The sequence below is a fragment of the Phragmites australis genome, chromosome 15, assembly GCF_958298935.1.
Source record: "Phragmites australis chromosome 15, lpPhrAust1.1, whole genome shotgun sequence".
In the NCBI taxonomy this organism is placed as follows: Eukaryota; Viridiplantae; Streptophyta; class Magnoliopsida; order Poales; family Poaceae; genus Phragmites; species Phragmites australis.
The window spans coordinates 23598913-23613422 of record NC_084935.1 but is presented as its reverse complement, the minus strand read 5'-3'; the positions used below and the strand labels follow the sequence as shown (position 1 = coordinate 23613422).

Here is a 14510-nt window from a genome sequence, read left to right as displayed (position 1 = left end):
CCACAGATGATATTTAAAGAAAATTCATAACTTTTTCATATGATCTTGGATAGAGATGGTTTTTATATTAAAATTATATCTATTGACGATATCTACAACTTTGTGGTTGAATACTTTTTTATTTGAATCTATTTATATCTGAATTTATAACTACTTTTTGAGCATCTAAACAGATTCAAATGAAAAAGTGTTTAACTATAAAGTTGTAGATATCATCAATAAGTATAATTTTAATATAAAGATTATCTCTATCTGAGATCAAGGAAAAAGTTATAAAGTTTTCAATGAATATCATCTGCGGGACATATGATGTCAGCAATTAGTATGCTGATATGCCTCCACGTGTGTGTCAAATGGGATGTCGGCGCTTCAATTGCCCATAGGTGGCTAGTTAACAATTGAAGTGCCAATTGGCATATATTTCTATAAATTTTTCATTTTAAATAATATTTTTATAATTTTTTAATAAAATAATATTATTTAAAAATCGCTTATCAAATAGGATGGTACGAGGAGTTATATTCTAATCAGGATGAGACAGATGAGAATCAATATTTGTACTTTTGTATCGAATGATTTAGATGCACCGAAGATCTTCCCTAGTACTTCTATTTTGTTTTATTTTTTTAATTTTGAAAATATTTAGAATAACTTTTATGCATCCCTTTCCTCGAAATTGAGAGGCAGGAGGATCGTGATCGGGACGAATATCACGCGGGACGAACCTGTGAAGAATATCACGCGACGGCAACGCCGTTGCCCGTTGTCTACTTGGCCCGGGGGGGGGGGGAACCAGAGCACAAGCGAGGCCACTCACGGGTACACGTGTCACCTCCTCCACCCGTACACCTGTTACGGATCGGGCTCCGAACCGGACCCACAGCACCTTCACACTTCGCACGCGCGCGTGGACAACCGGGGAGGAGAGCCACTACCGCACAGCCTATCTCCTCTTCGTTCCCGACGCCGGCGAGCCACCCACCTACCCACCGATGGCGGCGACCGTGAGAGGCGCCGCCACGCGCTCCCCTCTTCTCCTCCACCACCACCACCGCCTCCCCACGGTGGGCAGGGCCAGGATTGGGGGTGGACGGGAGGGGCGGAGGCGGGCCGGGGCCGGGGTTAGGGTTTTCGCGCGCTACTCCCAGGCCCAGGACTTCTCCACTCGCCTCCAAGGTAAACCTTTTGGTACATGGTCGCTTACGTAATTACCGGTTGGAATATCTCGTCTTCTGCGAAACGGTTCAGTGAGCGTGCGGCGTAACTAATTAGCTTGGAGGGAGAGTGATGTGGAACGGAGATAGTTAGAATTAGTTTGAGGTGGTTGTTGATTTTTTTTTTTTGTTCTGTTGGGTGGACGGGTAGTTCTAAGGAAATTCAGTTGCGAAGTTATCTGGGGATGAATGTGCGGATTTCGGCCTTCTTAATTTAGCTTTTGGATCTTCATTTTGTTCTCCCAATGCAGATAGAGTTGGTGAATTGCCTAAATTAGTTGAGGACCTTCTCCAAACGTCGATTAATACGGGGCCTCGAGGTGCTTTCAGGATGGCCCAAGGGATCCAAGCTGTGCTTGGGGTTGGTGGGGAGTGGCTAAACGACTTCTCAAAGGTGCGAATTTTCTCTTTTTATCCTTGTATTTTGTCTTTTGAAATCTTGGTGTGATTTTAAATGCGTATGCTCTTGTAGCCCCCAAAAGAGAGATAATAACACTTGTATGTTGAAGGCTCAAATAGTCATAGTGGAGTGTGGTAGGATCAGCGTCAGGCTGTTGAAGTGCAGATTAGTTGAACTGGTTAGCTTGTAAGGGGCATTAGTAGGGTTGGGTCTGAAGTAGGATTTCATCTGTGTGGGTTAGCTTGAGGTTAAGTTTTGAGTGACTTTGATCTAACTTAGGTAGTTGCTATCAGTGATTTTGATTTCAACAGAGATGTAATATTGTGCTGTTAATCTGATGCAGACAGCTAACGCATCAGCAGGAATTCCAGATCAGATGCGGCTTGGTTTGCTTTCTCCTCGTTACCTTAGAAGGCTTTTTGAGCGCATGGGTGCAACTTATATCAAGCTAGGTCAGGTAAGGGATCATCATACTTTGTACTATGACGGACTGCAACCTGTGATGTATTAGATAACCAATAGAATGTTTTTTATATTTCATAATTATCTATGTGGTTTAAGTTGAATTGATGACATTCTTAGTTGGAGTATGTGTACATGGAAAATGAAAGAAAGGGTCCAAATAGATTGTAACGGCCGATGATGCAAATTCGCACACTCAGTTGCTCAATAGACCTGTGTTAGAGTTCCAAAGGGTAGCAGATGACAATCTAGAGCAACATGTGACCTTTTCTGGGGTGGTCTTTAAGGGTGTGTGAGGGAATGGAGTCTGATTATTTGGGCATGAATATTCAACTGATTGTGTGATGGTGCAGTTCATAGCATCTGCACCAACTTTGTTTCCTGCAGAATATGTTGAGGAATTCCAGAACTGCTTTGATCGGGCACCAGCTGTCCCATATGATGTGATTGAGTCAATATTGCGTGAGGAGTTACAGCGGCCATTGGATAGTGTATATGAATACATTGATCCAGTGCCAATAGCCTCTGCCTCAATAGCACAGGTTTCTCTTGGGTTCTTTTGAATTACATTGTGCAGTCTTCTGTGGAAAAATTGAGACAATCCATTGTCATCCAGGTTCATGGGGCTAGGTTGAAGAGCTCTCAGAAGGATGTGGTGATTAAAGTTCTAAAGTCTGGTATTGAAGATACTTTGGTTGCTGATCTGAATTTTATCTATGTTGTTGCTCGTGTCTTGGAGTTCCTAAACCCTGAACTACAAAGGACATCATTGGTAAATGATCTCCTAATGATGAAGTTCATATCCAACAATATACTTGACTCTTTCATGGCATAAAAAATTGTCGTTAAAATACTGATTCCTCGTTTAATTTTCTTCTTTCTTTTATGAAGCAAGAATAATTTATCTGCAGTGAACCATATTTTATTTTGTACAAGACAATTGCTGAACCAAGTGGTTATTGGAGCATGTGGGCATATCTTTCAATATACTAGTTCTTTAACACTGTTGGTTTGGATTTGTATTCAGACAATCATGTAGCTGAGTTCAATTACTAAACTGTGCATTGTGCTAGAGTTAGTACATTTAGGTGCATCAAGTAGTAAGTATACATGATAAACATACCTAGATTAGGACCATTGAATAGGATGGTGAATAACGGATATTACATGGAGGAGCATAATAAATATTGAGGTTGTGTCTGGGAGGAAATTAACCATGTAATAACTTGCTCTGTATAATGAGAAATACAGGAACACTTTTCTAGTTCATACATATCTTGGTTGGGGACATCCCATATGGCATTATGAAATTCGCATTCATATTTTGCTAAGTTTTTAAGTTTCAACTTTTGTGTTGTCACTCAATGAGTTAGACAAACTGCAAAGTATATAATTAACAAATGTTATCTTTACTAAAATGTTTTATTATAGGTAGCTATTGTCAAGGATATAAAGGAATCAATGCTCGAAGAAGTTGATTTTAGAAAAGAGGCTGCAAATATTCAGGCCTTTCAGAGCTACATAGATGCAATGGGATTTGACAGGCAGGCAAAAGCTCCATTTGTGTACCAGCACTGTAGCACAAAACGTGTGCTGACTATGGAAAGATTGTATGGTGTTCCACTTACTGATCTTGATTCAATAAGGTCTCTTGTTCCTGATCCTGAGTTGACTTTAGTCACTGCCCTTAATGTCTGGTAAGCTCCACAGCTGCCTCACTTTATCTTGTGATATATCATACACCATCATTTTTTATAATCTTTCCTTCTGTGAACTTAGTCGAGCCATGGTTTAAGCATTTTGAAAAATGCACAAAATTCGCAGGTTTGGAAGCTTGATATCCTGTGAATCCTTCCATGCAGACGTGCATGCAGGAAACCTATGGTTGCTCCGTGATGGGAGAATTGGATTTATCGATTTCGGTATGCTTTAACAGTTCTCCCAGTAGTTGTCTTCACGTTGCCTGATTATTGGTCAGTTATATTGAAAAATGCAACAGAACATGGATCGCATCACACAACTGAGGGTGGACTTTTACCTTGTTATACACTAAAATTCCTAATACTCTAGGTTGACTGTGGTATCATGCTAGTTTCTGGTTGGTACTTTCTTCATTACTGTAAAGACATAATATAATGCTAAACAAAGTATAGTTACATTAGTTAATACTTTACAGGAATTGTTGGTCGAATATCTCCAAGGACTTGGGCTGCTATGGAGGTCTTTCTGGCTTCTTTTGCAACTGAGGATTACAATGCTATGGCTTCTGCCCTTTCTGAGATGGGTGCTACAGGGAAGGATATAAATATTAATGAATTTGCAGAGGACCTGCGAAAGATATTCTCATCAATACAGGTAATGTTTCCCAACAGTAGTTGGATATTTGATATCCCGATGGCCTGATCAACCTTTTTGAGGAGAAAAAGGCTTGATAAACCTTCTTCTGAGAGGCCTAAATCAACTGTCGGTGATGTGCTCTTTTACGGGGAACATCTTGCTAGAACTGTATAAGTTAATGCCATAGCAAACCTGATCTTACTGTTGTCACCTTTTTTTTGGGATCTACTGTTGTCACAGTTGTTGCATCTCAATTAAGATGCAAATTATAGGTAACTATTGCACAGAAATTTTATGTGTCTAGTTCTGTATTTCTGAAGTTACTTGCTACTTTAAGCTCTGTTGTACTGGACATCCAATGATTTACTAGTTTATTGAGCACAGATAAATACACTAATACTTTCTCATTTATAAAGCAGGACTTGGATACTGAAATCATAGTCGCAACAGCAAGAGGACCTGATGCTACAGCCGTATCTGCTAATGTTGTCCTTGACGAGAGACAGATGAATGCACTATTTCTTGATCTGGTGAGCTACTTTCTTCCGTGTTTCTGTCTAGAACAGACAAACGGTACTACTGTAAGCAAAAGATTATATAGGATAATAAGCTGTGAACTGTTATTTCTCCAGTGTTGCCCAAGGCATCCTCCTAGCCCACCTTGGCAACACCACCTCGCCTAGCCGCCTTGCCCACCTAGGTCCACCAAGGTGACCACCTAAACATGCTTAATCGCCGGTTAGGTGCTAGCTCTGATCTACCACCCAACTAGCGCCTAGGGAAACACTGTATTTTTCACACTGTTAGTACTTAGTATTCTGTCCTGCAGAAGCTTTCTTGCTTTCCTTTTTGTAGTTTGGCGGATGTGTGGACATATTGAAATCTTTTGGGTTCAGGAGCGGATTTCACATTGCATTGTGGCCCTCTGCTTTGTAGTTCAGACTGGAAATGCCTGGACTCTCTCGCTTGCTGTCATGATGAAGCCGAGGATTAGCTGATTTGTATATCTATGATCTTTCATCATTGCAATAGTTGTGCTTGATGTGGGTGTGTTGCTATTTGAAATTTGAATAGCACTGTTGATGATTTGGTTTATTTGGCGTACTTTCATGAGTTTTCCTATGCCAGTATATTTTGTTTCTGGAAGAAAAGAAATAAAAACGAAGGCTAACATTTTTGTTACTGCATCTCCCAGGTTAGGGTTAGCGAGTCGTATGGGCTGAAATTTCCTCGGGAGTTTGCTCTTCTCATGAAGCAGCTTTTGTATTTTGATCGTTATACAAGATTGTTGGCTCCCAGCATGAACATGCTGCGAGACGAGAGAATCAACATCACCACCGATCGACAACCCAGAAGAACGAATCAATTTCAGTAGCGCTACCTCAATAGTCATATACTAGAGAAGTTCTTGTAATGAAGCGATAGTTAGCAAGCTCATGCGACCGAATACTGTATATAGTTTTGCCAGACCAGCATAGAAATGAACCACATACAAGGAATCTTGTACACTTCTTCATATTGTGGAATTTGGCGTTATGCCATAGCAACTAGGCAACATGTCAAAAGCTGTATGTCACGATCAAAGTAAATTTTAGTAGACTGAACTGGTGATGTCTTAGCTTCTAGTTAAAATTTCATATTTTACATGCATGTGGTAATGTTTACAATTTTCCATTTCAGCAACCAGTCTGCTATTTTCGTTGTTTTACACTTCTACTTGTGTAGAAGTCTTCCAAGCTTCAATAAGACAATAACAGACGCAGAAGCACACTGATTGCACAAAACCGAATCATCCTGATCTGATGAACTTTCAGTAGCTCGAAAATTGAATTTACAGGCCTCCAGATAGTCTGGGTGTTCTAAGAAAACCATGCTATGCTCGTTGAGGATTCATGCCGCGCCTACACCATCAGCTAACGTGACATTGACTGAGCATCAATCGGTCCATCAGTTGCAACAGATGATCGACACCTGGCTTTGGAACACTTCACCAGCAGTGGTGGATCTAAAGCCACTAAGTAGGAGGCTCTCTCTTCTTCTTCCTCTTCATGTTTTTTTTTTCTCTTCTTCATTCCCTTTCATACCCAAAAATTGAAAGGTGACTTTGGAGAGCTCTCATGTGCGCCCAAGGGATAGGGGGTTTGAGCCCCCTCCGCCCCCACAGTGAATCCGCCCATGTTCACCGATGCAATTACATTTTTCATCATGTGCAAAAAATTTGGGGTTACAAGTCAAGTAATAGGTATTGGAGTTTCTTCTGGTCGATAGGGGTGGATCAAGGGGGTCACCAGGTGGGCCGATGCCCACCTAAAAAAATTAGAGCACCATTCCATCCCTAACTCTCCATTCCATCCCCTAGATCTCAGGATCTGGTCTAGCTCAACTCTTCCATCCCTAACTCTCTATTTCAGGAAGACGCCCATGCTCGTCCTAGCCCTAGCCGCCTTGCTCGCGCCTCTAGCTCTAGGCTCCACCGCTCGAATCGGAGTCACCGCCTCGCCGGACCGACTAGCCAGAGTCGCTCGACTCCAATGCTCGCTCGCCAGTCATTGTGCCTTGATGCCTCAGCTGCTCCTGCCCCGCCAGAGACTGGAGTGCTGGCTTGGCTACTAGGCCGCTCTAAGCATTCTCAGATCTCCAATCTCCAGCGTTGCTCCGCTACCTCTAGCCACCGTCAGCCGTAGCCCTGGTGCCCTCCCATGCGACCGTGTTGGCTGCCGTGGTCGATGACTCGGTGCCCAGCCCATGCGCCACGACCAGTCGCCCATGGTCTACACTGCTAGTAGTTAGTTTGATTACTTGATTTTGAAAGCATTTGATTGGTACTCATAGTCTAGGATTCTCTGTTGAATTCTTAATAGCATCAATCAAAATCATAAATCAAATGGCAGAGCTAGATTGATTTCTAAATTCTGAACTGTCATAGTATTTGATTGATAGTCATAGTTACTTACTACTTAGTTTGATTTCTGAATTCTGAATAGCAAACATATGGTCTGTTGAATTCTTGCTTAAAACATAGCAAACATATTCTGAATAGCAAACTATCACATCTTGCTCCTATTAAATTCTTAAATTCTGAACTATTGAATTACTTGATAGTTTGACTCTGATAGTTTGGTTTGTAGCCATGTAGGTCTCAAATATGAGGAAAAGTCTATTTTTCGTCCCTTAACTATCGCTAATGTTTAATTTTCACTCTTCAACTTCAATACCAAAAATCTTTCATCCTCTAACATTTAAAACCGTTCGGAACTCATTCCTTGATCTATTTTAGAGTGGTTTTGCACACGTGGCACTGCTGACTTGCATCTTGCGTGGCCTGACCATGTTGACTTAGCCTCTCCCATATTAGGGCCTATCTGTCAGCCTCTTCTTCTTCTCCCTCGCCGCCGCTCGGGTCTGCGCCCCAGCCAAGACCGCATGCACGCCTCCGTCGCCGAAGAAGAGAGCCAGAGCCCCCACTGTGTCGAGGCTCTAGACACCGAGCCAACCACGCTGCCTTATTGGTTGGAGCCCACCAGGGAGGCAGTGATGGCTACCTCAACGGTGACTGTGGCCAGATCATGGAATCACGACGCGATGGCCGGTACAGCTACAACCTCCATTGTGTAACGACACGAAGGCTGGGCCTAGCACGAAGCAAGAAAAGACAACACCACGGCACGACTGGAGCATCGGCTACGATGGCACAGCCAGGCTGAGAGAGAGAGAGAGAGAGAGAGAGAGAGAGAGAGAGAGAGAGAGAGAGAGAGAGAGAGAGAGGGAGAGAGAGAAGGCATGAAGTACTGACCCACGACGTTGATAACATTGGTTGGCCAAATGACGCGAGCATGATGAATTGTATCTGCTAATGAACGGGTAGCTCCATGGGCGACAACAGCAACAAGGCTCTGCCCACCTCTTCCATCTCTTCCCATCTACAAGCGGTAGCGGGGGCAAGAGTGGGCAGCCAGCAAGGCAGCAACCACAAGGCCTCGCACGGCGGCCAGCCAGTAAGGGGTCCGACCAGCAGGGTGGCGTGACTAGCTTCGTGGCTAGGGCCTGGTGCAGTAGGATCTCTACAGCTCTGGCCCTCATCTTTGGTGATGGAGGCGGGCGACCAGTCTTGGCCAGGTCATAGACCAAGCGGTGACATGTCTTCTGCCTCCCCCCTTCGTCTTCCTCCACGGGTAGCAGCAGGGTAGCAAGGGCCTCCAGCCCTCTGCTTTGACGGGCGGTAGCAGGGATGACTTGAGCGGCGACAGTAGTAGCACCATGGTGATGGGTCACACTGGCCGGCGCCACCAAACCATGGCATGGTGGGTTCTGACATGTAGGGCAGCGTGACCGGCTCGGTGGCTAGGGCCTCAGTGAAGTAGGGGCTCTGGCCCTCTTCCTTGGCGATGGAGGCAGGCGACCAATCTTGGCCAGGGCGTAGACACGAGCAACGGCGGGGGAGAAGAAGGAGAGGCTGACAGGTGGGCCCTAATCTGGGAGAGGCTAAGTCAGCATGGTTAGACCACACGGGATGCAAGTCAGCAGCACCACGTGTGCAAAACCACTCTAAAATAGGTCGAGGAACTAGTTATGGACAGTTTTAAATGTTAGGTGATGAAAGATTTCTGGTATTGGAGTTGAATGATGAAATTAAACCGTAACGATAGTTGAGGGACAAAAAATAAACTTTTCCCAAATATGAAGAGGAAAGATGTAATTGTTTAGATACTTTGCAATTTATATTCATGTAAAACCAACTGGTACTCTTATTTGAACAATTTGTATTACATTTTTCTTAATTTTATTCTTAATTTCATTGGACTTGTGATCAATGGCCGTGTAGACGATCGTCTAGCGCATCTAGACGATGACTAGTCGCTAGTCGAAGCCTCAGTGTCTAGTCTAGGGCCTAGACGCAACTCTAGACGACTAGACCATCTAGATGGTCAACTCTGGTCAAAGATAGACTAGTCAGTGAATCTGGACGATGGCTGGACGCGACTTGGCAGTCATCTTGGCATGCAGAGTTTGTGAACGTCTTGTTTTGGCTGTGCGCAGGACCAAATTTTGACTATCTCCTCTCATCTGTGGTGGTGGTGCCAGTTGTAGCCCCCTGTGCACCTATGCCATCACCTTCACTTGCAATGTCACATGAGCCCCTGGCCTCATCCAAGCCATCGCCTGCTGACACGCCCACACCGTCGCTCGCGCCTGCACAGTCACACCTCCACTCCGCAAATCCCCTAAGGTGGACATGTACTAGCTCTAATCCCAGATATATGTATGCTCCTTCACCATATCTATGCTCTAGCTCTACTCCCCTCAGATGGCGCACTCCGGCAACCTGTGCTGCGGTCGCCATGGCTGGCCCAGGCACTGGTCCAACACTCGTAGTCTGGGCGTTGTCTCCTTGTGTGTGTGATGTGCGTGCTCTGCTTTACTTCTTCTATATTATGATGATTATTGATCGATGAACTAGAGGACAATAGATAATTGAAGTTTCATTCATCTTTGAAAGGTATGCCTCGAATCTCACTTGAAAATATATATGTTTGCATTTTTACTGCTACAATACAAAATTGTATAGATCGTCTCGTCACTATCTAGACAGCCTAGTCACTAGTGGGGTGCCTGACTGCCTACATCTAGCGTCTAGATGACCATTGCTTGTGATATAGTGCATATAACATGTCGTATTAGAAAAGACACACCATTTCAAAAAAATTTGGATCCATCACTGCTGGTCAAAAACAAGGACGATCGGTTACCATACTGAATCATTAGATGGAGTTGCCAATATGTCTGAATGCAGGTGTCTACTTGAAAAATTGTCTAGATTCTTCATAGAAATATGTAGCCATGATCCTAGAGGAAGAGCCAAAGGTAGCCAAACAAAGGTTGATGAAGCCTAGGCTTTTAGGTCCCTAGACACAAAGGTATGGCAAATTGGTTCCAATTTGATTGACTAATAAATGTAGTGATCATCAGACCATCTGAGGGAGTGCTTCGTTGACTTGGGGTCCGAGCGTGCCTTCGCTAAATTCAGGGCATTGAAGGGAGTATCCGTCTACTTTGACTCCATGCAGGCCTCCGTTTACTTCGTTGTGCCAGAGAGTGCTTTGTCAACATGGAATCAGCTCAATGCTTCATCAACTTCAGTGCACCTAGGATAGTGTTTTGATGAATTTGACTCACTCGCCTTCATCGAGCATCATTGAAGCTGCTGAGCAGTGGACATCCCTACGACTTTGCCTTTGCCAATCTTGACTCCACCAGGCGTCACTCGGACGCTGGGGGGGGGGAGTTTTGTCGCTACCTAAGTATGCCAGAGGGAGTACAAGTCCCTCATCTTTGTTGTCGGTTTTGGGTGTGTCAGGCTTCGCTGCCACCGGAGTATGCCACCTTGGCTTCATTCAGCCTCATCGACTCTGGAGTACAACTCCCTTGTTTCCAAGTGCCTACATTGGCTATGACCTTTCGGCCCACCACATCGTCAACACCTTGGACTTCAAGTGGCTTTGTGGCTGCAGTCTAGACAGTCAGTGAGACTTCGCTTACACCTTCGAACGTGCCAGGGTTCGTGGGTGTGCGAGGCAAACCTAAGGGAATGCAACGCCTTTGACTTAAACTTTGATTCTGCCAAGTGTTGCCACCATGGCTCGAGTTTGGTCTCAATGAAGGTTTTGACCCTACTTCGACAAAGGTTTCAACCCTATTTTGACATTCGATGAAAGCTTCAGCTTGATTTCATCTTCAGCTTCATAAATGACCTCGACTCCGTCAAAGCTTTGTAGGCTATGGAATATACTAGAGGGAGTACAACTCCATTGGCTCACTGGGTACCATCACCATTATGGGATATTAGGAAAGATTTACGCCTTCAGCGTCACCAAAATTTTTGACATGTTTCGTCGACACTGGAACACGACGGAGGGAGTACAACCTCTTTGGCGATGTTGGATTCTGCCACCACATACTCCATCTGGCCGACGGATTCGACCGAGGACTCCCTCAGCTATACCAATCAACAATGTCTTCAGCTATACAGGCGAATTTGGGTTTTGGCTTTGGCCTCTTGGTCCATCACATCTTCAACACTTTAGACTTCAAATGGCTTTGTGATTGTAATCCTGTTGAAACATTTATCTACATTGGCTCCAGGATACGTGAGAGCATGCATCACCAGTCTTGGCTCTTGGCACCTTCGTCGACTTCAATGTGCCTGAGGGAACGCTTCGTCAGCCTCGGCCCTGCCACGCTTCTATCGGCTTCAGCCACACCGCAACCCTTTTGACACTTCAACATGTTCGAGGGGGAGCTTTGACGACCTGAGCTCCAATCATGCCTTCGTCGATTCTAGCACGCCTGAGGCATGAGAAGTGTGAAGCTTGTTCTCTGACAATTTTGGCTTCACATCGTCACTTCAAAAGCATGCTTGAGGGAGTGCGTCTCCCTCGCTTTGTCGACTTCAGCTTCACCAAGCTCCGACACCACCAGAGTGTGCCATAGGGAGTACGAGTTCCTCGGCTTTGTCATCACAACTAAAGCACGCATGAGGGAGTATGACTCCCTCACCTTCATCGACCTCAGCTCCACCCAACTTCAGCGACCCTAGAGTACTACGTCCTAGGCATTGATGACTTCGACCACACCGTGCTTCGTTAAACATTAATGGAGGTGCTTAGTATGTCCTACATCACTGGTTAAAAGAGGGAGTAGGAGGTAATATGGGGTTTAGCGACCAACATTATAACATTGTCCAAATTTAACCATTGTGTTGGACAAGAGTCTTCTACGGGAGTGCGACTCCTTCAGCATCATTGGGTGCCACAACTGTCCTCTGCTTGCGCCTTGGTCGAGCCTCACCGCCAGGAGTGGACTCCGCTCCGTCAAAGACTTCAGCTTTGACTTCACTTTGTCGATGGCTATGGCTTGACCTCCGCTTCGTCAAAGGCTCCAGCTCAACTTTGACTTTAACAAAGGCTTTAGCCCCATTTCAATGGAGGTTTCGACTCTACTTTGACCTCGATAAACACTTCGGTTCTGCTTCGAAAGCTTCAGCTCAACATCGACCATGCCAGAATTCATCAATACCGGAGTAGGCCTGAGGGAGTATGGCTCCAAGACTCATTGTTGCGGCTTTCCTTCGATTATGCTAAGCTTCGTCGACAAGGGAGCATGCACTCAGTTTCACTGAGCGCTGCCACCACTCTTTGTCTTCGTCTTTGACTTTGTCAAGTCTTGTCGCCACGACTCTCCTTAGACTTCGTTAGGCATAGGGACTTCATCAAGGGTGTTGGCTCATCTTTGACACCCGTACGCTTCGTCAGGTACTCCTGAAGGTGCTAAATACACCCGGGGTTGCGACGCCTTCAACCCTGGTGAGCTTCACCGATTACTTCATAGGGCTTTGTCAACTTTGATCCCCTTGGCTTGTTCGATGTTGACTCTGCTCCATTTTGTCATCAACAGAGCACACCAGAGGAAGTGCGGCTCCTTCGGCTTCGTCGACTTCGACTCCACTCGGCTCCTCCGACTACTTCAGTGACTTCGACTTTGACTATGTTAGCGACTTTGACTTCACCAGGCCTTGCTGACTCAGGAGTACGCTGGAAGGAGTGCAATTCCCTCGGCTTTGGTAGGCTCCATAGCCGTAGACTCCGCCAGGCCGTGGGACTAGCCGATGACTCCTTCGGCTACGTCGGTGACTTCGATCTTGACTACGCTATACCTCGTCAACACTGACGTTGGCATGTGGGAGTGCGACTCCTTCGGCTTCGATTTTACGCCTTCATCCTTGTCACAATTGCAAGACTTTGAGTGATGCGGCTCCTTCGACTTTGTTAGGCTTCGGCCTCCTACGCGCTCTTTTCTCCATGCCCTTTTTCCCATTGGATTTTTAGGCTGGAGTTTTTAACGAGACGTATCAGTGTTATGGGTTGTTAGAGTAGATGCTCCTATTTCTGATAGGCTAAGGGCCATCCTTAGTTGTAGTTGCAGGCTCATCATGCTTAGGAGCTTACACCTGAGGGAGTAAAGTTAGGGGATAGCCCAAATAGCTCAGGAATAGACCCATACAAAGATTTAGCCCAACCATATGTAATGGTATAAATCGTAATATATGTGTGTATATATATATGTACATATACATATGTATACATATGTATACATATACATATGTATGTATACATATGTATACATATACATATGTATACATATGTATATATGTATATATATATATATGTATATATGTATATATGTATATATGTATATATGTATATATATATATATATATATATATATATATATATATATATATATATATATATATATATATATATATATATAAAGACCCTAAGTGGTCATGAGCTCTCAAGCTCATTTGGGGGACACCATCACTTATTTCTTTCTTGTTGGAAAGTTTTCCCTAACAACTGTGTTGTGATTTTGGTCCTAACAAAACTCTTAAATAGAACTCAATATCATTTTAAGGCCTGAAACAAACACGAGTTTCTAGAAGGAACCGGGTACTATTTTTTTTAAGGAAATAAGAATACCGTCACCATGTTTGAGAACTAATGCTTGTACTTCTTTAAAGAACATGAATACTATTTTTCATCAATTTATTGATTTACATTTTGACGCACAGTTGTCCATGCGCAATTCCTAATTCCTAATTTTCTGTTATGCTCCCACCCGCCTTGCAAGTTGAGGCCCCAAACACAAGATAGTAATTTACTATTGTACTAGTTTGCTTATTTATTTCGACCTTCTAATATAAAAAATCGTAATGTGTCGGTAATCGTGCTTTATCAAACATGACAACCAACGCATGGAGTTCAGTTGACACATCAGTTAGGGTATTTTAGTTGTTATTTCTAGTTGCTATCTCTTATTTTTTTTACATATTTCTAAAAGATTATATTTTTAATTTATTATACCTCATTAATACTTATAATTATCTATTATTTTCTCTTATTTAAGAGCTAGTTCTTTAAGATTCTCCTTCACTTGAACAAGATTTTTCTCCATATTAGCTTTATCTCCACCCTTACTTAATTCTCTTCTCTTTGCACACTATAGTAATAAAAATTAACTATTATCTATAACCATTAGAG

The 14510-nt window shown here is 43.8% G+C and overlaps 1 protein-coding gene across 1 annotated transcript; it reads left to right on the top strand.

The window, feature by feature from the left end:
• Positions 1-799: 799 nt before the first annotated feature.
• Positions 800-6017, top strand: LOC133892655 (uncharacterized aarF domain-containing protein kinase At5g05200, chloroplastic). The gene is made up of 10 exons (XM_062333548.1): positions 800-1176; positions 1466-1608; positions 1958-2071; positions 2430-2618; positions 2693-2848; positions 3508-3773; positions 3901-3998; positions 4253-4431; positions 4833-4943; positions 5609-6017. The coding sequence occupies exons 1-10, from the start codon at positions 993-995 to the stop codon at positions 5786-5788; spliced, it is 1620 nt and encodes a 539-aa protein (XP_062189532.1). The 5' UTR covers positions 800-992; the 3' UTR covers positions 5789-6017.
• The last annotated feature ends 8493 nt before the right edge of the window (positions 6018-14510 follow it).

What these genes read in the sequence shown, in the direction of transcription:
- LOC133892655 (XM_062333548.1), top strand. Translation starts at nt 993, where the DNA reads ATGGCGGCGACCGTGAGAGGCGCCGCCACGCGCTCCCCTCTTCTCCTC. An exon ending in AACTACAAAGGACATCATTG is followed by an intron (nt 2,849 to 3,507) that starts GTAAATGATCTC and finishes GTTTTATTATAG; the next exon opens with GTAGCTATTGTCAAGGATAT. An exon ending in AGATATTCTCATCAATACAG is followed by an intron (nt 4,432 to 4,832) that starts GTAATGTTTCCC and finishes TTTATAAAGCAG; the next exon opens with GACTTGGATACTGAAATCAT.